Genomic DNA, 26451 nt, shown 5'->3' with positions numbered 1-26451 from the left:
GAGATGGTAGATTTTCAGATTGTGGCTTTTTGCAGCATCAGGATATAATAAACCTTGAAAAATTCAAGTTTTTTTTTCACGAAAAATTCCAGTTTTGCCCCAAAAAGTCCAACCAGATAAAGTTGAGGTTTAGTAAATAATCCCCTTAGTCTATGCCAGCCCATGGAGGCTTATTTATGAACATTCTCATTGGACCCAGATTTTTGCAGTAGAGGTTTTGTGGTTTTATAGCAAAACCATACATTTTTCGAAATTTGTGGAACGAAATAAAGATTTGATAATCTTAGTGTCTTGCATTAATTTCAATCTTGGTAAAACTATTCCTTTCTAATTGGAGAGGACATACCCAGGCCCAGATTTGTGGCGAGGCCATAAAGGCCCGGGCCTAGGGCAGCAAGACTGTAGGGGTGGCATGCCGCCCTGCCGCATTCTAAGAAGTGCTACCAGTGCTCCGGCGCATGCGAGCTAGGACTCTGCAGCACAAAGACAGCTGGCACTAGGACCCTGCTGTGCAAAGACGGCGGGCGATAGGACCCTTCAGCCTCAGGACGCTCAAGGCAGAAATCTGAACCTAGACTTGAAATGTAGAGTAGCTGGCTGGTTTCCTTATGCTTTACTTGGTTGCTTACCTGTCATGTTTTGGCCAAATTTCACCACTAAAACATTTACGTTTCATGGACAGTGTCGGCCTGGCGGGAAACCGGGAAAAAACTCGGTTCATGGATCAGTTAACATAAGGCTTTATCCTACTTGTCAGAACACGTATAAATTAAACAGGTAGAGGTGAAGCTTCTTTGTAAACAAAAAATACCTTAATTACTGATGTTTCCATTCTGGAGGGAGTGCTTTGTACTTGTGCTGCTGCTGCCATGTTTGCAATGGTACTGAGATGGTTCATCTGGCTCATCGCCATGGTAACAGATGCATGAGGTAGACTTACTGGAATTAGTGGGTGGGGCATCATCATAAATGGGAGTTCCAGGCCTAAATATAAATAATAAATAAAACATGGCATGTAAGTAATCATTTTGACCTTAAATAATAAAAATACACAGTTAATAGTAAATTTAATTCTATATTTCTAATCATTAAAGAACATGTAATTTGCAACCCTGGCATATAGCATATCATTCCATAATAATAAAATGCAAGCTGAAAAAAACAGAAAACAAGCAATTTACATATGGGTAATGTTTTGTTTGGAGTTACCCCTTGCAAAATATAACGATTTTCTTTGATTTGCAAACCATTTCCATATTGCTACAGATTGGTTTTATTATCATTTTTACAATTTTTTTAATAATTTTTAACAAATTGCCATGCCCCAATAAACAAGCAATACTTGTTCTATTTCAAAGCTAACCAAATTGATAGGGTATCATAGTTTAGTATTGCCACCGAACTGGCTGTTTATTACACTTGCCTTACTGTCAGGACAATTATCTTAACAGTCAGGAAAGCGTTAATAGTGGTGATAAAATTAAGTCTACTGTAAATCCACAGTTTAATCTGTGTCAATGCTAACACATTATAGTATATTAGGTAAAAACACTGTGGGGCAGATTTATCAAGGATCGAATTTCAAATTTTAAAATGAAATCGAAAATTCGAAAAAAAAATGACCAGTCAAAATTTTTTACATTCGGGTGAACTTGAATCAAATTCGATTTGAGTTTTTTATCCAATAAAACCTTGATTTTCAGGAAGGCTGCAAACAACTCCAAATTGATCCCAGGACTTCCCCCATAGGCTTAAACAACAATTTGGCAGGTTTAAGGTGATGAATAGTCGAATTTGAATTCTTAAAGGGCCAGTACATAATACATTTTGAAAATCGATTTCGAATTTTTTTAAAAACTCAAATCGAATTTTAACTATTCCCTAGTCGAATTCCACACACAAAAAAACGCGAAAATTTGAATTTGAAAACTCAAATTTTCACTTCGACTCTTGATAAATCTGCCCCTGTGTGTCTGTTTTATTAAAGACAAAGGATGGTTTGATGACAACTAATTATGCAAGAGATGAGAGAATCTCATACCATTTGTCAGGAGGTGATTCTGTTGAAGAGAGTTGAGAGAATGAGTAACTGAAAGGTTATGCTGTCCAGGCAAGTTGGGATGGCTAAGAGAGGTTTGTGATCCTTGGGTAGGGAGAGATTGTAGTTTTTCTTTATCCCAAGAACCATCACTGTTCCCTGTGGGAATGAATGCAAAATATTATAATTTAGGAGCAGTGTCTAGATCTCCATATATACAGATTTAATCAAATAAATTGATTTAATTCAAATATTTAGGAGGGATTGGGTTTACAATAATAACCATTTGCCAGGCCAGACTCATATTTCTTATAATATTTTTGAATTTAAGATAATCTAATTAAACTAAAAATGGGTCAGAACCTCTGGACAGAAATATACTCTATTATTGTATCATCGCTGGTATTGAAAGATAGAGAAATAGACAGACAGGTAGACTCACTATAATGCTAGAGAAAAGATGTAGTTATATAGAAAATGCAGTTTAGTCCATCAAGTGAACACATCAAAGAAAATGAATCATGCAATGTACTTTTATGGTATATCATTTTGTAAATTTGTATTTCTGTTATTTAAGGCTTGCATTACAGCTGGTAAATAGGCATTTAACTATGGCTAAGCAAACTGTTCACGTTGTTTAACAATAAAGTCACATAGTAAAGTATATATTATATATAGTATAGTATATATTTATGCCATAAACATAAGCACATAAATCAGCAGGTCAGTTACAAAATAACCAAGGGGAAAATGGTTACATATCAATATGAGAGTACAAGGAGAGCTGGAGACAACATGAAAGTCTCAAATAGCATCACCAGAGACTTGAGTGTATAGGGAGACTGCAGCAAGCAGAAGAGAATAACCAGGGACTTAGGTGAGACCTGGGCTGTGCTTCAGTTAGATGCTCACTAGTTATTTTAAATTCTGTCTGTGATAGATATCTGTCACTGTATTTGATAGGTCTGTTGTTCTGTTACATTTAAAAATGGTGGAAGATATGGGATCAGAAGTTAGAAGTTAGATCAGATTTAGTATCTCTTTTTGTGTAATAAGAATGTTAAACGAAGAGCTGTTTAGTAATACAGAAAGCATCAGCGTTATCCCTAAAGAGCAACATAAGGATTGTGCTACAAAGGGGTCCTATGAAAAGGTATGGATGAGGCTTGACGAATGAGATGTGTCATACTCCCTCAAATACTCAGATTAAAAAAGTATGGCAATTCAAAATCATGCATCTTAATGTTTTTAAACCATGGTGAGGTCTTTTAAAGGATGGTGAGGTGATAAACTGCAAAAAACGTAATATCTGCGGAAGGTAAATAATATCAGAATGTGTGTGTTAATGATAAGAAATCCTACACTTCTGATAGCATATAAATTCAATGTTACTCTAGTCTACGAAATACAGTTATACATGTCCACCACCATATGTTTATCACAAGGAACTGGACTATGCTTTAAAGGAAAAGTCAGTTGTGTAACTAGAGTGCGCTGGGCCCCCCTGCAAGAAAATCTTCAGAGGCGCCCAGCACACTCCAATCCCCATCCTCCTGTCCACTTCCCATCCCACCTCTGCCCTGCCCATGCCCCACCCACACCCCACCCCAACTCCATCTACTCCTGCCCAATTGGCGTTCCACTTCTGCACTACAGGTAACAGACCCACAGTCCGGGGGCCCCCCATAGAAATGTTTCTAATATAGTTAGTTAGCCAAAAATGTAATGTATAAAGTGACTGGATGTCTCACAGAACACAACTTCCTGCTTTTCAGCTCTCTAACTCTGAGTTAGTCAGCAACTTGAAGGGGGGAAATAATTGCGCAGTGAGTTAACAATTGATCTTTAGCATGCAGCTCAGATTGAAACGCAGCAGTTATGGCCCATGTGCCCTCTTCAAGTCACTGATAGTCAGTGGAAACCAAGTGAGCTGGAAGTGTTCTGTCCCATTTTTCACAGGACAGTCCTGATTTTGACAGCTCAGCCCGCAGTCCCAGATTTGTTACTGAATGTCACACTTTCTCTTTGATCTCCTGCACTAAACAGCCAGAAAAAGATACAAAGTTTCTAACTTAATTGGCTTTTGGCAGAGAGGCCAGAATATATATTTAGAAAAGCAAGTCTCTAGGGAGAACTTAGACTCACAGCTTAAAGGGCAATTCACCTTCATTAGAAAAACTGTAATAACACATAAAAACCACAGAATTGGGTGAAACTTTCATAACCTGCCACATATTGTAAAAATGACATAGTAATTAGGGGGTGTGTCCACAAAAATGGGCGTAGTCAAAAATCATCCCTCTTTCTGTCTCCAAAATGTTAGGAGGTATGTTTTAGACATCCAGTCACTCCAGCCTTTATAAATTACATTTTTGGCTAACTAACTATATTAGAAATATTGTTTTATTTTGCACAGCCTATCTATTTACCCAGTTTTCGTTTTTATACTGACTAATTGCTTTAAACCCCACATACAACACTCTTCAAATAAATCTACCATCAGCACAATGTGAAACTTTGGACAGTATCTTATTTGCTTTGTTTTTATGTATTTTATTTTAATTGTAACAATTTTTCGCAGGGCTCATAGGGTTTGTGAAATGTTGTGTAAAAAACATGGCAATCTGTCATTTTTATATAGTACATCTAAAATGCAACCTCCAAGCATTTTGTCCTAATGAATAAATGAGTTTGTCCTTTATGTATAAAATATAGTTTGTATTTGTTGCAACAGATTTTTTAATAATAAATGATTTTAGGTTTGCTTTAACATATTCAATAAAGTGTGATTAATTTGGTTTTTCAAAAATGCAAACTAGACATTACTATATTACTTTGCGAAATGCACAGCTTGCAACATTATTGTCTCAGTGGGATCTTAAATTGAATTGTAAAATGTGTCTTATTTCAAGTTTGATTTATGTAAGAAATTGCAGAGGATAATGCCCTTTTTGAAGTTTCATTGCTTCCTGAATGAAAAAAATGCTACTCAAGAAACTACGTTATGTCTAGCTGTAAATTACAGGAACACCGTAATGAATATTTGGGACAAGGATGTCATGTTTTCATATCTGAATCTTATAACTTATTTTTATTAAGATTCTCAACTGTGGCACACTACATGAAGCAGCCAACAGTACACATGTTTGTTGTTTTATTGCAATAGTCTAAGTAATTTCTAAATCCCTTTCTACTCTTAAAATGGGGTTTCCAGTGCCCTAAGAATTAATCTATGATACCATTTAACTGAGCTTTTTGAAGTAAATATCACTAGATAAAAGCCAGCTGCCTCCGTATAATGGCACACTTGAATGAATGTAACAGTGTTTGAAAATGAGAGTACAAATCTTCTAAAAAGCATAATTTCCATAAGAAAGGGTTGAGATCTACAAAAGAATGCATTCTGAAAATGAATTAACCAGTATAAAGCTGCATATATTAAAGGGCAAGCAGATTTGCACCTTGTTTTCATGGCTTTGGCATTTTTTACCATCACTTATAGGTGGAAATAATTTGTAAAACACAATAAAATGTAGTTATGAATAGTTTAGCAGTCCCTAAAGTAGCTAAATCCTAAGCTCAGAGGGATTTTTATTTCATGTAAACAACCGGGAAAAAAACAATTATCAGGGGACATTTAGCAAAGGGTAATATTTCAGTTAGTCATAAAAATAAAGAGACACTGGTAAATAAATTATCTTTAATCTACTTCACATAAAAGCAGACTATACAGTAGGGTTGCACTTACACCTCTATAGTGTCTCTCAAATAGTTAAAGATATCCAGGTGTCATATACTAAACTTTTTCCTTTCCCATAAGTGCATCTATTAGATTTAGATGTTAGTGCTGTAAGCAACTGATCACAGATAGTGATGGGCGAATTTGCGCCGTTTCGCCGGAAAATGTGCGAATTTCAGGCGAAATGCGCAAAACGGCGAAAAATTCGCAAAACGGCGCCGGCATCTCGTTTTTGATGCCGGTGCCCGTTTTTTTATGCCGGCGCCCGTTTTTGACGTTTTTTCCGGTCGAATTTTCACGGGCGTTTCGCGAATTTATTCAAATTCGCTGCAAATTCGCCCATCACTAATCACAGATCTATAGCACAGCCCTGTCCAAGGAAGGCCAATAAAACCTGCAGTAGTGGAACAGTCTTCTTATGATTATATCTTTTGAGTTTTGACCTTTGATAAGATTTCTGTAGGTAAATATTATTTCTGACTGACAATCGTTTTCTTTTTTTGCTAAACAATCTTAAGCAAGAATGCAGCCATTTGCATAATTTCCTGTATATTGTTCTGATGATTAACCCTACATATATTATACTGAAAAAGTTAAAGCAATGAAAGTGCTGAAGAACTTACAAACATTTTAATGTTTTTAAGGGACTGTTCACCTTTAAATTAACTTTTAGTATGATGCGGAGATTGATATCCTGAGACAATTAGTTTTCATATTCTAATATTTGTGGTTTTTGAGTTATTTAGTCCAAAATACCCAAGCAACCATGCATTGGTTTGGATAATAGACTGGAATGTGAATAGGAGAGTGCCTGAATAGAAAGATGAATAATAAAAAGTAGCAATAATAGTAAATTTGTAGCCTTACAGAGCATTTGCTTTTTAGACAGGGTCAGCAGCCCTGGACAGAGTCAGAAGAAGAAGGCAAAAATTTAAAAACTATAAAAAAGAACATTTAAAGGCAAATTGAAAAGCTGCCAGCAACACAGTTAAATCAGCTCCTTTGTTATAAATAAATTTACTATGGTATATGTTTGTGTAATACTAAGATCTATGGTGGAACCCTGCTGTTTGTATTTTTAATATTATGTATTTAATTATTGTAACCACTAACCACTAGAGGGCACTGTATTTTGGATACATAAGGAAGCTGCTAATATGTTGATGTATACTTTGTCAGCTTGGAACAGAGTGGTCTGAAATGCTGCTGTGACAGTTTGGAAATAAAGGCGGATTTAATGTTATCGCTTGGGGCAACACTCTAGCCAGGAATTTAAAAATGGGCACCTACTTTGAGGTCACTGTGAGCAACATTAATGGGGGTGATGAGCAACATATTACTAATGAGCCATTGGTTGGGGATCATTTAGCTAAAGGAACCATTGCTGTTGTTACAAGAACTGGGCATGTAGCAAAATATTTTGTGTGAATCTATTTCACATACATACATTGGGCATGAGATATGAAACCCTGTCCAAGCCCTCTACCCATTTGGAGCTCTGGTATCTGCTGAGTCTTCTATCTCTATTTATAATTGATATTGATGTATTGATACATACAGAAGGTTAATTAATACCATAATATTATATTATAATGATAAAATAAATAATATAGGTATGGTATCTGTTATCCGGAAACCCGTTATCCAGAAAGCTCAGAATTACCAAAAAGCCATCTCCCATAGGCTCCATTGTATCCAAATAATCCAAATATTTCAAAATTATTTCCTTTTTCTCTGTAATAATAAAAAAGTAGCTTGTACTAGATCCAACCTAAGATATAATTAATCCTTATTGGAAGCAAAACCAGCCTATTGGGTTTATTTAATGTTTAAATGTTTTTCTAGTAGACATAAGGTATGAAGATCCAAATTATGGAAAGATCCGTTATCTTTATCTATATCCAGCTGGTGCCACTTTTATAAGATACCTTAATCACTTTGATAAATCACTAGGGGAAAAAAGTTTCCAAAGGTGGTTCTTAAGCCATTTCAGTTTTATTTCTAATGGGCCAAGGTGAGTATTTTTGAGTTTCCAGAAAGGATAATACAGTACAAAGGAACCAACTAGGTGTTTTATATAGCAGGCATTTGCTCACTACTGATCATCCTGAAATCATCTGAGGTTGGTAGAAGTTATCATTGTACAGTATAACCAACAAATTTAAACATGATGCTGCAAACTCAGTACAGTAGGAATTAAACAATAACACTCCAGGCTTGACCCTCGAGAACTTTGGGGGCAAGCCTAGAATGATAATAATGCAATTTATTTGTATATACAAGAAATGCATGCAACGATGAGCATTATTGTGTCCCCGACTTAAGCTGACTTTGCAATGGTGCAACATTTCTGAATCTCAGCTTCCATTTCAGTCCAAAATATATGTTACACACATATATATATGGTACCCGCATGCCTTCACTAGTTTTCACTTTCCGGGTGCTTGGTCAATTTCAATGTATAAAAATTTGAAAGGGACCAGCATTGCGTATATCAAAATTGCAAAAATTTATTGTAACATCACAATGCTTTGATGTTTGTGACGTTACAATACATTTTTGCAATTTTGAAATACGGAGTGCTGGTACCTTTCCAATTGTTATATATATATAATAGCAAAAGAGCGAGGAGCCTTTAAAGGATTAAAAATTTCTTCCTTTATTTAATACATCTTTAAAAATAGGTCTGTTTAACATATATGTATATGTGATACGTTACCACTTTACCAAATATAAGAGAAAAATGGAGGAATAAAAAAAGTAGTGGTTAAGCAGTAAAGTTTGTTTAAAGCGCAAGCTATTTAAAAGACAATTATGGATGAGTGCATTATCTCACTCAAATTAAGCAAGATAAGTTTGCAACGTCAAGTGCTTTCTTTCAAAAATGTTGCTCTGTCCTTTCATTCTGCAGGATACAGTGTATAGATGCATGACAGCTTTAAAATATTTTTGCTATTAACTTTAGGCAGCATGTTATTTTTGTTGTTCTTAGAGAAAGCTGCTTTTAGTTAAAACATAAAAATGCTAGTTACAAGGTTTCTGCAAACATAACTGCCATTCCATTAAGGGAATGGTGCTGTGAACAGTAAATAGTGTCCCCGAGGGAAATGTTAGTATTGATTTTGTTTCTATGTTGGTTGGCTTATGTTTGCAATTGTCAAATCTAATCTTAGCTTTTGTAATAAGTATCCTCATCACTGCTTGGGAAGAAAAGCAAACATTAATTAAGATATATTGATCATTTTCCATCCTTTATTTCTTGCATGTAGTGACATTTACATTATATATTTTCCTGTATGAAAATGTAATAAATAATATATGCTAATGGCACTCGCATCAGTAATGAACTACTCTCTATTCTTCCATGAAGAACTGATCAAGGAAGCGCATACAGAATGTCTGCCATGTAATTAAACATAAATATTAAAAAAAGTGGAAACAATCTTAATGTACGGTATATATTGTGAAAAATAAAATAACTATGTTTGCACAGGGCTGCTGTGTGTGGCAAATAGTACTGAACAGCACTGAACTATGCTGCACTATAGCAGGGGCAGACAGAAGGGCCAGAGGAACACATTGGTTTCCCAGTGTCTTTCACAAGGGCTTTTTAATTAACAGCAAAGGGGAAAAAAAAGAGGCACAATCCACCATGTTACACTTTGCACCCTTTTCCATTATCACCTGTGACTGTCATTCCTACTGCTTCTTGAATGAGCACTAAGGGATGCAACTTATGTATGCTACACACGTTTTTTTCATAAATGCTTGTATAAATGCATGAATGCGTTTGTGTATATCAAACCTCATTCAGTATATCAGTATATAATTATCAGGATGTCAGACCAGATAAAACGATGCTAAACCTATCCTGGCATCCACGTTCCACAGTGCCTAAAGTCAAAGTCACAATTCGGGGGTTTTTATAGTTGCTTTTTATATTTTTACCTTCAAACACCCTGCAGACCGGCAGCTCCAATGCAGCCAATCACTAGTAATATGGATGTGGGCTTCCTGCCCCTAAGAGTAGAGTGTGGCATTAAATTAGATGCCGAACCAAAGCACCTTATGCATTATGACACTGCAAGTTGCAAGCTATATGAATTTAGTAATGGAAATGCCTTGTTTGAAAGTGCTCTACAAATGTACAGCAAAAAGTCAGCCATCAGCTGCAGTCTGAACAGTGGTAAAATCCATGTGTGCCTGTGTTTTCCATTAATCAATGTGTTTAGATACAGCTTCTTTACTCACTGTATACAAAAACAGCTGTAAATACTGGCAAAATAGAGTGAGAATCACTTATAATATTTACTATATTTTTAAAAAAACAGACCCTACGATGCTAAACCTATGAAATTTTCATAGAAAGACCAGATTTTAGAAATATTATCCACCCATTTATGACATGTCTTCCATTTCTCCTCAAGTAAGCAGGCAGTGGGCAAATAAATGACAGCCACCATTGTGACATCACTGATGGCATCCATCTCTGCTTTTCACAAAGAATGTGAACATTTGGCTTGAGCTTTATTGGCTTGACCAAGAAAATCAGGAACTTGTACCTTTGAAATTTCTAGTTACTCAGTTTGTATCCATCCTTTCAGTCATGTTTGATATTAAGGAAGAAACTACAGTACAACAACATGCATATTTGTACAGAGTTTATATTTGTTTACTTTATGCACTCCAACTGGCATACATCATGTCACTTTGATACAAATGTATTCAGCCTAATTGGTTCCACATAAAATGTTTTCATTTTCTCTGTCTTTGTACTTTGAAAGAATACAATGTCATTTAATGCCAGGCATCACATTGCCATACAGAGCAAATAAATATGCAATGTCTTTCCTTGTCAAAGTTTTTGCCTGTGCAAACTGATATTCCTTGTGAAACGATGTTATTACTAGTTGAATGCTGTTCCTTTCATAACGTTTTATGTGCTTTATAGATTTGTTTTATGTCTCTTCTCTCTCTGGTCTAAAGAATAGCAAGATTATCAATGGTTTTTTAGCTCTTAACCTCTGCCACCTATTTTGAGTAACACCTGTAAAAGACAGCAGATCTATATAGAAATAATGTATTTGGTAATTTTTTCGCAACAGAGCAGCTTCTCTAATTACATTGCTTTTGAAAACTACCAAAGATTTTCCCAAGATATGAATGTAAACAGTACCTCATTGGTGACTTGATATCTCTTTTAATATATAATTTATTGTTTGTTGTCTGAAACTAAAAGAGAAGGAAAATTAAATTTGCTGTACCACTACATCTAACCCCATCATTGAACCTATATAGTAAAAAAGCTCACAGCAATGCTGTTACTTGTAATTGATCTGCAGTTGCTGGTGAAGCGTTCGGGAAAAAAACTTCTATTAAAACGACCAAATGCCTCCCAGATGTCTCATAGCCTCTAATGAAGCTGTCTGCTCAAGGTATTTACCTTGCAATGGGCATGTTCATATACAAAAGAATTGTAATAGTTTCCAGTGTATATTCTCAAGTCTAAAGCCTGTGCTGGCAGGTTATTGATCATGAAATTGATGACTTCAACTGCACATACAGCTGTTCTTCGGTAGTTATGCCCTCAACAGTATGGAGCATAAGTGAAAGATGTTTTATGCTATTGTAGCGCTATAGTAAACTGCTTTATGTGAAGACAGTTTCAGCTACTTTCCTTTGTGGGCTGGGGCCACAGATGAGCTCTCTTTCTCAGGGGTAAGCCATCACAGCGGGGTGGAGGCAGGGTGTAGTGTAACTGTAACTGTGTGCAATGCACAAGAGATTGGGCGCCAGTAGTTTTATTTGCTTAAACAATAAACGGAGTTTATTAACCAAAACCAGAGTTCACCATGGAGCATGAAACATAGAGTAAAACAGAGATCAATCAAGTTTACACAATATACTCACTGTGTGAATATAGAACAACTCTCTGAGGAGTAAGGAGTACATGTAGAGAACAATGCAGCTTGTTGGAAGGTATTTCCCCAATCTTCAGGATTACCTTAAGTGGAACTCAGAAACTCTTACATCCCTGAGTTTAACATTTAGGCCCTACTATGGGGTCAGTAATACCCGGGATCTTAATCCCTCTAATCTCCTCGGCGGAGCTTTGAGCTGCTCAACTAAATACCCTATCTATCACTCCTAGAGTGATCTATTAAAAGGTATAACTATCACTTCACTAAACTCAGGATGAGTTCCACCACCCCTAACCTCTGTGGCCTAACAGAGGAAAGGTTCTGTGAGGATTCGGGTCTGCGTTCTTGCCGGCGCAGGCGCGGGCGCGTTAGCGACGGTGACGCCGGGCGCTGGCGACGGTTGCGGGCGCGGAGGCGACGGTCGCCGACGCAAAGACGCGGACGCGAGCGCCTGAGACGGACGTGACGTCAGCACGGCGACGTCAGCACGGCGACGCCGGCGGAATGACGCCAGTTGGCGCCAAATGGACATTATTTAAACCTGGTTCTGATAGAGATGCATTGCCTGGTTATTAGGTTATCTAACTGAAACCCTAGCATCTCTTCTTTTGTGATTTCCTGTTGTTGACCTTCGCCTGTTCCCGGATTACGATTTCTGCTGCCTGTCTCGACCCTTCGGCCTGTCCCTCCGTTTACGAACCTTGCTGCCTGCCTTTGACCTCGGACCTCCTGACCACGACTCTGCCTAATCCTCTTGTACCTTGCTAATCGTCTCATTGGCTACTCTCCACAACCCTGCTCCCTGTTCCACTCCAGGTGGGTAGCGGTTGTGTGAGGCGCTTGTGGGTTCACTATCTACGGCTCGAGCTCCTTCTACGACTGGATTATACTGGTAAGCTTGACAGTATAACCAGGCCAAGATGGATCCAGCTGAGGGAGCATCTCCATTTGCCGTTTTGACCCAGCAGCTGTCCTCCCTTACGCAAGCAGTTCGGGAGTTGCAAAGTGGCTATTCACAGTTGCAGGAGCATATCAGAGCTCATCCACCAGCTGTCCTTCCTTCCACGGCCGCTCCTCCTCCAGCTCCTACAGAGGTTCAGGTGATCACCTCGGAAATCTCCGAACCTAAAGTTGCCTTTCCGGAAAAGTTCGCTGGGGATCGGAAGGTGTTCCGGAACTTCAGGAGCAACTGTAAGTTATTATTTTCTCTAAAACCCCACACGTATCCCACTGAGCAAGTCCGGGTTGGGGTCATCATTTCTTTCCTCACGGGTGAACCACAGACCTGGGCATTCCGCCTCATGGATCGCCAAAGTCCTGTGCTAACCTCGGTGGATTCCTTTTTTGATGCAATGGCGGTTATCTTCGACGATCCTCACAGAGCCACCACTGCTGAGGCTGCCCTGCGCGCTCTGAAGCAAGGGGACCGTCCTGCGGAAGATTATACGCTGGAATTCCGGCAATGGGCGGATGATACGGAGTGGAACCCAGCTGCTCTAAAAAATCAGTTCCGTTTTGGACTTTCTTCTGAGCTAAAGAATGAGTTAGCTCGTACGGGCATCCCTGATAGCTTGGAAGATCTCATTCTCACCTCCATACAACTAGATCGAAGGCTCAGGGAACGCCGGGAAGAAGAAAAAGCCGAGAAAGCAGGTCTTCTTCCTCAGACTTGGTTGTTACCATCCGCTCCTCCTCCTGTCCGAATGCCCTTTATAAATTCTCCAGTTCCTTCTTCGATCACCTTCAACGTGGTTCCAGAGCCCATGCAGATTGGTGCTATCAGGTCTGCATTAACACCTGAGGAGCGCATTAGACGTCGCAGACTTAACCTCTGCCTCTATTGCGGACAAGCTGGTCATCTGCTTCGTGGTTGCCCGACCCGTCCAACGGGTAAGAGGATTTTTGAAAAAGACTTTTCTGGGGGTCATGTTCCTGTGCCTCTCCTGACTATCTCTTTGTCTTTACAGTGGGGAGACAAGAGGGTCGAACTCCAAGCAATCCTTGATTCTGGGGCAAGCGGTTGTTTCTTGGACAATAAAGTGGCGTTACAATTCCAGATTCCGCTCCAGTCTAAGAAGAACCCTATAGCTCTTCGTGTGGCAGATGGTTCTCTGATTACTTCTGGCCCTGTGGTGCAAGAGACTATCTCACTTTTTGTTTTGCTAAATAAAGGGCATGCTGAATTCATGAATTTCGATGTGGTTTCTTCTCCTTTGTTTCCTATCATCCTGGGATTACCGTGGCTGCAGAAACACAATCCGTCTATCAACTGGGCTACCGGTGAAGTAACCTTTCTTTCTAACTTTTGTCGTTCCCAATGCCTCCTCCCTTCTAATGGTGTGTGCTCTTTATCTCCTGTATCCGAGACCCAAAATCTTCTTCCTCAGGCATATTGGGAATTTTTGGACGTCTTCAATAAAAAAGGGGCCGACAGGTTACCTCCTCATCGTATTTATGACTGTCCTATTAACCTTCTTCCAGGGGCTCAAATTCCTTTCGGACGAGTGTACCCATTATCTGAGTCTGAACTTTCGGAGCTTCGTTCTTATTTGGATGAAAATTTGGCTAAAGGATTCATTAGGCAGTCTTCTTCTCCAGCAGGAGCTGGAATTTTCTTCGTTGAAAAGAAGGATCATTCCTTAAGGCCGTGTATTGACTACCGGGATCTGAACAAAATTACAGTCAAGAATCGGTACCCACTTCCTCTCATTCCAGAACTTTTCCAACGCCTGGCTGAGGCTAAAATCTTTTCCAAATTGGATCTTCGGGGTGCATATAATCTAGTCAGAATAAGGGAAGGGGATGAATGGAAGACGGCCTTTCGCACTCGTTACGGACATTTTGAATATTTGGTCATGCCCTTTGGTCTTTGTAACGCCCCTGCAACTTTTCAGCACTTCGTCAATGATGTCTTCAGGGACTTTCTTGATATTTTCGTCATTATTTATCTAGACGACATTCTCATTTTTTCTAATTCTTTGGAAGAGCACAGGGTACATTTGAAGAAGGTCCTGACTCGCCTACGCACTCATCAGCTTTATGCCAAAATCGAAAAATGTGTGTTTGAACAAACCTCTGTAGATTTTTTGGGTTTTTTCGTTTCTCCTCAGGGGATTCAGATGGACTCCAGGAAGATTTCTGCAATTCTTGATTGGCCGATTCCATCATCTAAAAAAGCTGTCCAACGTTTCATCGGTTTTGCAAATTTTTACAGGAAATTTATTAAGAACTTTTCTCAAGTCATTCTTCCAATCACTGAGCTGACTCGTAGTAATCAAAAGTTTTGTTGGTCATCTCAGGCTCAGGGGGCTTTTGAGGAACTGAAGAAACTTTTCACTTCTGGTCCTATTCTTCACCATCCAGATGTTTCTCTTCCTTTCACCTTGGAAGTAGACGCCTCGGAACTCGCAGTAGGTGCTGTCCTGTCTCAGAGAACTGGGGTTCAAGATGATCTTCATCCTGTTGCTTTTTTTTCCCGTAAATTGGCCAAAAGCGAGTGTAACTATGATGTAGCTGACTGTGAATTACTTGCTATTAAGCTGGCGCTGGAAGAGTGGAGGTATCTTCTTGAAAGATCTAAACATCCGATTCTTATTTTTACAGATCATAGAAATCTGGAGTATCTACGCTCTGCTAAAAGGTTGAGACCTAGACAAGCAAGGTGGGCTTTGTTCTTAATGCGATTTAATTTTCATCTTACTTATCGACCTGGGTCAAAGAATGTTAAGGCAGATGCCTTATCCCGAATGTTCTCTCCTGAAGATGAGGTTCCTCTGGTTCCTGAGACGATTTTAAGCTCTGATAATTTCCTCTTGTTGCAGTCTACTTTGGTAGATGGAATCAAAGATGCATCTTTAACCGTTTCTGAATCGTCACTTGTTCCCAAGGATGGGTTTCTTCTTCATCAAGGCAAGATTTTTGTTCCTGAACAAATGCGCCTAGAGGTCCTTAAGAACATTCATGACTCCAAGCTGGCGGGATCATTCTGGCCAAGAGATTGTTTTGGTGGCCTGGGATGGCTAAAGACTGTTTCAAGTTTGTTTCGTCATGTGAGGTTTGCACCAGATCCAAAGACTCTCATTCTAGACCTATTGGCCTTCTTCAACCTTTACCAGTGCCTTCTCGTCCGTGGGGGTCAGTTTCTTTGGACTTTATTTCAGAGTTACCATTATCATGTGATTGTTCCACCATTGCTGTTTTTGTTGACCGTCTAACCAAGATGGCTCATTTTAAGGCTTTACCAAGACTTCCTTCTGCCTCTGAGACTGCTGACACCTTTATTAAGGAAGTAGTAAGGCTCCATGGTCTTCCTGATGAGGTGGTGTCCGATCGTGGTCCACAGTTCACATCGCAGTTTTGGAAATCCTTGTGTGGCGCACTCAAGATTTCGGTGTCCTTGTCTTCCGCTTTTCATCCCCAATCCAATGGCCAGACCGAGCGAACCAACCAGACCCTGGAACAGTATTTAAGATGTTATTCCTCGTACCTCCAAGATGACTGGGTTAATTTGCTTCCCCTTGCGGAGTTCGCTTACAACAATGCTCATCATTCTTCCATCCGACAATCCCCTTTCTTCGCAAACTATGGTCTTCATCCAGTCACCTTTCCCTCTGCCATTGTTTCTGATATTTTGGTTCCAGCAGTTAAAGACCGATTAACTTTCTTATCCAATAATTTTCAGAAACTTCAAGAGAACATGAAGCGGGCTCAACAAGGTTTCAAAGTTTATGCTGATCGAGGACGAAGAGGGGATCCAAAATTCAAGGTGGGTGACCTGGTGTGGTTGTCAACTGTTAACCTCAAGCTTTCCTGTCCCAGTAGGAAGTTGGGTCAACGGTTCTTGGGCCCTTTTCCCATCATTCGTCAAATCAATGCCGTGGCATTCCAGCTTAAACTTCCGGCATCCTGGCACATTCATCCAGTATTTCATACAGCACTTTTGAAACCGGCCTCAACGTTTCGATTTCCTGGACATACGGCTCCTCCTCCGCTTCCTGTCGTGGTGGATGGTCAGGAAGAGTTCGAGGTGGAAGAGATCCTGGATTCCAGGTTGAGAGGTAAACGTCTTCAGTATCTACTTAAGTGGAAAGGCTTTGGTCCAGAAGAGAATTCGTGGGAACCAGTGTCTAACATTCACGCCTCTGATTTGTTGGAAAAATTCCATGGAACCTATCCTGGTAAACCTTCTGGTGGTCGCGTCCTGAGGCCACTCCTTGATGGGGGGCAATGTGAGGATTCGGGTCTGCGTTCTTGCCGGCGCAGGCGCGGGCGCGTTAGCGCGCGTCGGCGCGTGAAGCCGGGCGCTGGCGACGGTCGCGGGCGCGGAGGCGCCGGCGACGGTCGCCGACGCAAAGACGCGGACGCGAGCGCCTGAGACGGATGTGACGTCAGCACGGCGACGTCAGCACGGCGACGTCAGCACGGCGACGCCGGCGGAATGACGCCAGTTGGCGCCAAATGGACATTATTTAAACCTGGTTCTGATAGAGATGCATTGCCTGGTTATTAGGTTATCTAACTGAAACCCTAGCATCTCTTCTTTTGTGATTTCCTGTTGTTGACCTTCGCCTGTTCCCGGATTACGATTTCTGCTGCCTGTCTCGACCCTTCGGCCTGTCCCTCCGTTTACGAACCTTGCTGCCTGCCTTTGACCTCGGACCTCCTGACTACGACTCTGCCTAATCCTCTTGTACCTTGCTAATCGTCTCATTGGCTACTCTCCACAACCCTGCTCCCTGTTCCACTCCAGGTGGGTAGCGGTTGTGTGAGGCGCTTGTGGGTTCACTATCTACGGCTCGAGCTCCTTCTACGACTGGATTATACTGGTAAGCTTGACAGGTTCAGCAGCAATGGCCTCTACCTCATGGCTTTCAAGCCCTTTTATATTATCCCACAGTGCCTCTAGCATCCACTGTGAGAACTGCAGGGATGACATAAGCACAAGGTCCCCATAAGGACCCACTGAGGTGTCCATATTACTATGGATGTGCCTATCTGTAATGTGTAAGGGTGTCTAAGATTTTCACATCCCTACATTATTTTGAATCCAACGAACACATTATACTATAGATATCTGTATTTACATTATTTAGATCAAAACTGGTGAATATTTCACCTTTTCACAGTTGTTTTAAAGACATCTCAAGACACATAAAGACATTTTCAGACCATCATTATGTTCTCAACGCCTAAAACTAACAGACTGCAGTTTAAATATTCAAGTTGATACCCATCTTACATTCAAAATACAAATTTAACCCATAAAAAATGTACAGTATGGTATCTCAGTATATTACACAATTTTAATTATTTGCCAGTGATCTTTTATGAAGACCTAAACCTTTTTGAGGTTGCATTTAAAGGACCAGTAACATCATTTTTTTTTTAATTCGTTAGTATAGAATGAAAAAAAACCCCACAAAGACAAATTAAACTTTTAAATCACTAAGTCTTTATTAAGAAATAACTTACCGAAACTTCGCTAGCGCTCTTCTTTAGTAAAGCGACATGGCGACGATCCATCATGCAGCGCTCAAATTCTCCTCCCTGCCTTCCTGATAGGAAATAGCCAGGGAGGAGAAATCGAGTGCCACATGATGGATCGTCGTTGTGTCTCCTTTTCTGAAGAGGAACGCAAGTGGAGTTTTAGTAAGTAACTTCTTAATAAAGACTTAGCGCTTTAAACGTTTGATTTGTCTTTGTGGTTTTTTTTCGTTCTACACTAAAAAGAATTGATGTCACTGGTCCTTTAAAGGAAAACTTTACCCCCAAAATGAATACATAAGCAACAGATGGTTTATATCCTATTTAGTTACATATTAAAGAATCTTACCAAACTGGTATATACATTTAAGTAAATATTGCCCTTTTACATCTCTTGCCTTGATGCATTTCGTGTTGCTCTTTGTACAGCCTCAGAGATCACCTGACCAGAAATACTGCAACTCTAACTAACTAAAAGGAAGAAGTGAGGAAGAAAAATATAGAACTCTGTCTTTAAATTGACTCATGTGACCTAACATGTATGGTTTGTTTGTTTGCACTGTCAATCCTAGGATCCCAGGGGGCGTCCTTTATTTTTTAAAATGGCAATTTTCTATTCATTATTACCTAAAGGCAGATACTACTAAAAAAGAATATTATTAAAAAAATGGTTTATTTACATGAAGCAGGGTTTTACACCTGAACTATTTTATGCAATATCTTTTGATAGAGACCTACATTGTTCAGGTGGTATAGCTTTCCTTTCACAGCAGACAAACAATTCTGAAACCTATAGAATATTTGTAGTGTTAGGATTCCCCACAATCCAAGCATAAGTTAGTGCCCTTCCTTGAACTCCAAAGAGCTGTCCTGATAAGTACAACAGTAATTTCAAGTAAAAGAACAACCACCACCAGTGTCCAGACTTCAGTCCATAAGACAGTATAAAAATAAAAGTCCCACCATCCTCCAACAGCATTCAAAATAGCTAGAGACATACATGCTTGACACACCAGGATACTGTATTTATCTTGGGCATTATACATGAAACTGAACCTATATGTATTGTGCAAGATGATCTGAAAGCTATTTTACATAAAATTGCAACTGCATTTGTCCTATGGAATATTGTTCATATAAAATGTCTTAATTAGCTTCCCCAAATACAAAAATCACCCAGTGCCTATGATTTCTTGTGCTTAACAGGAGCTCACTACCTATCAATATGTAAGGCAGCCACAATAATCATATTATTATGCTCTTACTATGCGTTTGTATTGCATTTGTAATGACCTCAGTGGGGTAACTAGCCATTTTAGGTCTTACCATGCCAAAAACCTTGTATGTTGATCTTTAAGGCAAACCACAGTTTCTTCTATACTCCCCCAGCAGCAACTAGGCCTGGTAACTGCACTGTTAGGGTAGGGACACACGGCGCGATTTCGCCGCGATTCTGCGCTGCGCGAGTTGTCGCTGCGTTTTTTAAGCCGAAATAGCTTTGTTAACTTTGGCGCTGGCGTCAATGCAAATCGCGGCGAAATCGCTGCGCTAATTCACACGCGGCGATTCTTTTTTTACTGTCGCCCGGAAACGCCCAGCGAGGCAACTTCGGGCGACAATAGAAAAAGAATCGCCGCGTGTGAATTAGCGCAGCGATTTCGCCGCGATTTGCATTGACGCCAGCGCCAAAGTTAACAAAGCTATTTCGGCTTAAAAAACGCTTAAAACCGCAGCGACAACTCGCGCAGCGCAGAATCGCGGCGAAATCGCGCCGTGTGTCCCTACCCTTACACCTCACTCCACACATATATGCACAATGGTGAAAGTATGAGTTTGCTTTATTAAAGGAAAACTATAACAACTAAAAATAATAAAAATCCTTAAGGTCATGAATGGAAGATCAGGGTTGTGCTAGATTCAGAACTGGGTCATAATTATTTATAGGTTTCACAGATTGTTGGCCAATTGTTTGGTTGACGGAGAGGGAAATTATTACCATCACACTGGACCTTATTTACAAACTTTGCTAAGGTTTTAAATGTTTATGCAATTTACCTTGTTTTCCACAATTTAGGCCCATAGCTACGTAAATTGAAGGCATGCGCCAATATAAGCTCAGTTCACACAAGCAGTGCTAAAGGAATAGGGAATGGGAGCTAGGTGCCAAGGAACTGTTGCCTTAATACCTTGTCAATGGCAGATATAAAGTATCTGGTTCCTTGGTAACAAGGACAATTAACAGGTGCAATATTACTGCTGATGCTGCTCGCTACAGCGCAAGCCACAATCGCTTTTTGTCTGGTTGTTTTGACAGAAGAAAATATGCACCAATTATTACACTTAGCACCAGCTCTTTGTAAACAAGGCACATAATCATTTTGAATATTTGCACTGGAAGCAGAATAGCTGACTAGCCGTTAAAGTGAAAAAAACACATTGTATTGCAGGCACTGAAGCTGAATGAGCTTCAGCATGAACTATATTAATATGTTTTTAATGCATTTATTTGCCCAGATCTGTTATCAAGAAATATTGTACTTTATTTGTTTTACCATTTTCCCTCATGACCTTCGTTTCTCCTTAACCCTATTTCCAACAACGCTTTCCAGACCCAGTTGGCCTTCTGTTTCTTTAATCTGCAATTATTTATGTTTTGTTCATGCTGTTCTGTCTGCCTTGGGAGTAAAATTGTATTTGGTGAAATATAGAGCTAATTATACAATGAACCCAGCAACAAAAAGACAGAGCAGATGTTTCTTTAGACGTGTTAACAGTCCCTGCGCTTAATGCATACACAGGAAAATACTCATATTTAAAGCAAATTATCAGAAAAGAATAGAATCAACATTCTGCAATAGAGCTGCTTGAGATTAGAATATATTAATGGACGGGTTATTCTTTATTTAATGTAAGGATTTTGTACCATATGCTTGCCAGGCTAATTCAGGAATGAGCAAAAGTGTATTTTTTTTGTTTGGAGCAGATTTATAAAAGTGGATAAAAAAACTGTAATGAAATAAACCACACATTGGCACACTATGCCACACTGTGTAAATTTATGTTTACATTGTGTAATGTACAGTACTTTGGTGCAAGTAGCAGGATGTAAAATTCTGCCATTGAGCACTGAGGGGCAGATTCACTAAGCTCCGAATTTGTGCTAGGGTCCGCTTCACTCGGATCGCAACACTTCGCCAGGCGTAGATTCGCCAGGACAACGCTAATTCACTAAAATCCAAAGTTGTGTCCAGTCCACTGAATGCTGGCGAAGTAGCGCTAGTGTTACTGCAGCAAGCTAAGCGAAGTTGCGCTAGTGTTGCCTAATTTGCATACGGCGGGAAGTTAAAGTTGAATGGACGTATATGTTGCAGCCAATACATTACACTACACAAGCCCGGGAAATCTTAATAAAATAAAATAGAGTTATTATATTGCCCTACACAATGTAGGGGGGAAACCGGGTACCCCAGAAAAATTTTACAATCTTTTGCAGCCTATCACCCTGAAAAATGAAAAGTCACCAGCGTTTTTTGGGAAAATTTTCATCTTTTTTTTGAGGAAGTCCTATCTACTCTATTGCACTTAGCCTGGTCTGGGGTGGTGAAGGCGAGTCTGGCTCAAGAGGTAACGTTCAGTAAAAGCCGCATCTTAGTGAATTTGCGTAGTTACGTCCATTCGCCAGAACGAAATGACGTCACGCTGGCGAATATTCGCTAACATTAGTCACTTCGCCCTTTAGTAAATCTGCCCCTGAGAGCTAACCTTTTATCACTACTATACCACATATGAAATGTTTTTGTTTGATTATCTTTGCTTTATTTTATAGCTTTCCATACATCTGAAGTGTTTATTTTTAGCAGTGCATTTCATGTAAACTTGCATATTTTGTTTATAAAGTCATTTGCTTCCAAATCAATTGTAGTCACTTTTACTGCTTATATTTTCTTATATTTCTAAAACATATTAGGAGAATCATTCTTAGTTTTTCCAAAGATAATTTGGAGAATCTTGAGACTATTGTTTGGGATATTTAAGGGGCAGATTTATCAAGGGTCGAATATCGAGGTGATGAGAGTTTTTTTAACTCCCATCAACTCAAAATTCTAATCAAAAAAAGAGACCGAAATTTATTTAAAAAATCTAATTTTTTACAGTTTTTACAGTCCTGCAACATTTTTACATACATTTCTACTTGCAGCTGCTCAGAATCATTACATATCTTTAAAACTATGCCTGCATGCACTGCTTTATAAAATTACCCCTATATGAGATGACTAAGGTATCCTTGGCAAGTGCCCACAGCCTGTTCAATTTTATTTACCAAAACTGTGTTATATGAGTAAAAATACTAATATAATAACCAATATATTAATACAACAAATGGGATTACTAAGTAAGTGAGTACTAAGTACAGAGTAGTGTAAGGTAGATAAAGTGCAGTAAGTAGGTTATTGCTCCACAACTGAATAACAAACAGATGCAAACAGCCATCTGGACAGTACCTCATTTCTCTTCCAACTCAACACCTGCTTAGCGTAATGGAGCTGTGTCAATATTTAAATGCCCCTTATCAATAAGTAAACAAGGCCTAAACAAAACAACTGCCTTAATGAAGAATACATAAGAAATGCACGTGGTAAAACATTCAATACATTTACACAATAATACATACATGTGTAATACATACACTGCACAAATTTAACACTACTGTGCAAAAATATAAACATTGCTGAAACTAACATAAGTTGCTTTAGAAAACATGAAAAAAATGCCTATAACTAAAGTTTATGGGGCACATTTACTATTGGTCGAATATTGAGGGTTTATTAACCCTTGATATTCGACCGTCAAAATAAAATCCTTTGACTTTGAATGTCGAAGTCGAAGGATTTACCGCATTTCCTGCGACCAAACGATCTAAGGAAAAATCTTTGATCAAACGATTAAATCCTTCAAATCGAACAATTCAAAGGATTTTAATCCATCGATCGAACGATTTTCCTTTGATCCCAAATTGGCTAGAAAGCCTATAGGGACCTTCCCCATAGGCTAACATTGATGCTCGGTAGGTTTTAGGTGGCGAAGGAGGTGGTCGAAGTTTTTTTGACTGTCGAATGGTCGAATAGTCTAACGATTTTTAGTTCGAAACGTTCTAGTCGAAGACGTAGTCGAAGGTCGAAGTAGCCAATTCAATGGTCGAAGTAGCCAAAAAAAATACTTCGAAATTCAAAGTATTTTTTATTCTAATCCTTCACTCGAGCTACTGTAAGTAAATGTGCCCCTATGTGTCGTGTATGGCATGCTAATGGTATACACTGTGCTGTTTCCACCATCGGGATGGATTTCATTCACAATGGTTGTGTTTTGCACCCCTATATATGTCTGTTGTGGGACCTATAAGGAATTTAATAATTTGTAGCACCTACATATGATTGTTGTGGGGCCCAGAAGGTATAGAACACTTTTTATCCCCTATATATATGACCGCATTACAGAATTAAGAGAGCAGGCAGTACTTTTAAAACAAGATGAAAATCAATAGCATTTCAATCATGGCGGCTAAATATTAAAAGCTCAATCAATAAAGATATATACAAGATCTTAGACGTTCGGTATCATTTTTCTCATACACTTAGCAATATCCTTTTTGACTTATTGCTTCTGCTACTCGGTCATTTTGTCTCCTCTTTCACTGAAATAGAAGAGATGTCATTTCTGTCAATATTTCAACCATACTGAAGCTTAGGTATGAATAGCCCCTACTATAAACCATTGTTTTAAAAACTGATTTATTTGGAAGACTAAGGCACTTATGATGGAACGGATACTAATGATGTTTCCATTCTTATTTCTTTCATTACATGAGTTAAAAGAGAGAGAGAGAGATTTAATCATTGCTGGTTTATATTAATGTCTGTTTTTTAACTACCTGTGACAGCAGGGAAGTTCAGCACTGGCACCATATAAATACTTAAATATCCAGAGAAAATATTTACTGTGGATAATTGTACAGCTGTGATCTCAAATTAGGATGGACTACAGATTGGATATATAATGTTCCGCTGTACTGTGGCGATGCCTAAAAAAATGACCTATTTATGCTTTGTAGTAAATGGATTGGAGCACTGCCAAGGCACTTCTAAACATTCACTATTCCAAAGAACTCTTTTAAAAATCAATTAGAACTGAATGCATTTCATGTAAGTGTTTAAAAATGTCAAGCTTGTGTTGCCATTTTATTTCTAGCTGTGTGTCATGAATGAATTTCTTTTCTATCATAGTCTGACAAATATGTTTTTTTTCTGGACCCATGACCCATGGACTGGCTTCACTATTTAACCATTGGACTGATTGACCAAAATTGACTAACCAATAGCCCAAGTTCACATGTAGGGCCAATTTTTGGCAACATTTTTTTCCAATAACCTGGCTAATTGGCCTACAAGCTGATCAATTGGATATTAATCGTTCTCCCAACAATATTCCCACCCCATCCTGTCCTTCTGACAGTTAAAGCACAAAGTCTATGGAGATAGCTGAGATTCCCAATTGACAACTACAGGCAATGGCTCGGTCCAAACAATTAGATCAAGAAAAAGACTCACATGTCCCTGTCCAGGAGGTCACTCCTCCACTGTGCCCATTCTGCACCATGTGCGGATTTCCTCTTGCTGGTCTCCATTCCAGTCGACATCATGTATTATGGGTTGTATTAATGGTTGAGAAAAACATTCCACACGTGTAGAATAAAATCAAAAATCCAGCTTTAGTTAGGTGATTAAAAACAACAAACAGGCATCCAGTACAGATGTACTCCTACCCTATGTTTGGTCACCTGACGCATTTCATGCTTCTTTCTGGCACTTCATCAGAGGTGAGGTCCTGTGTCTTATATACCTGTGTTATGATTACATCTGTTGTGACTGATATGACTTGTAATAAGCAAATATATGTTTTTGCTTTTTTAAAATTGAGATTATTTTAATGCACACAGGTATATACGGAACAGGATATCCTGTGACCTCACTTCTGAGGAAGTGCCCGAAAGAGGAATGAAACGCGTCAGGTGACCAAACATGTCATAGGGTAGGAGTACATCTGTAATGGATGCCTGTTTGTTGTTTTTAATCACCTAAATAAAGCAGGATTTTTGATTTTATTCTACACGTGTGGAATGGTTTTCTCAAACCCCTAATACATCAGTGTAAACAATGCCTTACAACTATAACCTCACAACACAATTGTGTTTTCTCTATTCTTTTTCAAGAACAAGTTTATCCCTCTCAGTACCTTGATGTACAGCTCTGCTGGCACCTGGGCAAACTTGAATGTTTTTTCATGTTATAAGAACAAAATGGGATTAATAACACAACTGGGTGGTGTATCTATCTTAAAGGAACAGTTTGATGTAAAAATAAAAACTGGGTAAATAGATAGGCTGTTCAAAATAACATGTGTTTCTAATATAGTTAGTTAGCCAAAATGTAATGTATAAAGGCTGGATGTGTAACATAAATAGCCAGAACACTACTTTCTGCTTTTCAGCTCTATAACATTGAGTTAGTCAGTAACTTGAAGGGAGGCCACAAGGGACATAACTGTGCTGTCTTATGACCCATGTGTCCTCCATGGCTAACTAACTATATTAGAATATTTTTTGTATTTTGCAAAGCCTATCTATTTACCCAGTTTTTAAATTTGTGGAAAAAAACGAATCATATGAATTTTGTGAATTTTCCACCCGAAAAACAGATTTTTGGGATTTTCCACCCAAAAACCTGATTTTTGCCTGAAAGAAATCTTCGGAATATTGTATGAAACCCAGTGCAAATCAAAATATCTTTGGGACTTCTCCCATTGACTTATATGCAACCTCGGCAGGTCTGAGATGCCAGATTTTCGGATTCAGACTTTTTGCATCCTCGGGGGTATAAAAAATCCCCAAAAAAATTGGCTTTTTTTCTACTAAAAAGTTTTTGGCATTCAGAGTTCAGTAAATTACCCCCTTAGTATAGCTTTGTCCCAGGTAATGCAGGAAGCTCATTTCAACTGCAACTAGTGATGGGTGAATTTATTCGGCAGGCTGAAATTCGCGGCAAATTTGCCCATTTTAGCAACGGTTTGTCAAAATGTTTTTTCGACGCCGGCGACGGTTCCGACGCCAGTGACAATTTAGATGTTGGTTACAATAAACGGATGCCCATCCACTTTAATGGGCACTGGTGGCAACTTTGACACTGGCTTGCATTTTGCCATTTTGCGTCAACATC

The 26451-nt window shown here is 39.0% G+C and overlaps 1 protein-coding gene across 1 annotated transcript in view; it reads right to left on the bottom strand.

The window, feature by feature from the left end:
• The window catches only part of dach1.S (dachshund family transcription factor 1 S homeolog), a gene marked incomplete at its 5' end in the record, with an annotated part of 231580 nt that overhangs the window by 70004 nt on the left and 135125 nt on the right, over positions 1–26451 (bottom strand). The window contains 2 exon segments of the mRNA NM_001096718.1: positions 812–984; positions 2042–2197. Coding sequence (NP_001090187.1) covers positions 812–984; positions 2042–2197 — 329 coding nt within the window.

This window comes from Xenopus laevis, chromosome 2S (genome assembly GCF_017654675.1).
Source record: "Xenopus laevis strain J_2021 chromosome 2S, Xenopus_laevis_v10.1, whole genome shotgun sequence".
NCBI classification, from domain to species: Eukaryota; Metazoa; Chordata; class Amphibia; order Anura; family Pipidae; genus Xenopus; species Xenopus laevis.
The sequence above is the reverse complement of the archived record's forward strand: the minus strand, read 5'-3'. Positions and strand labels throughout refer to the sequence as shown.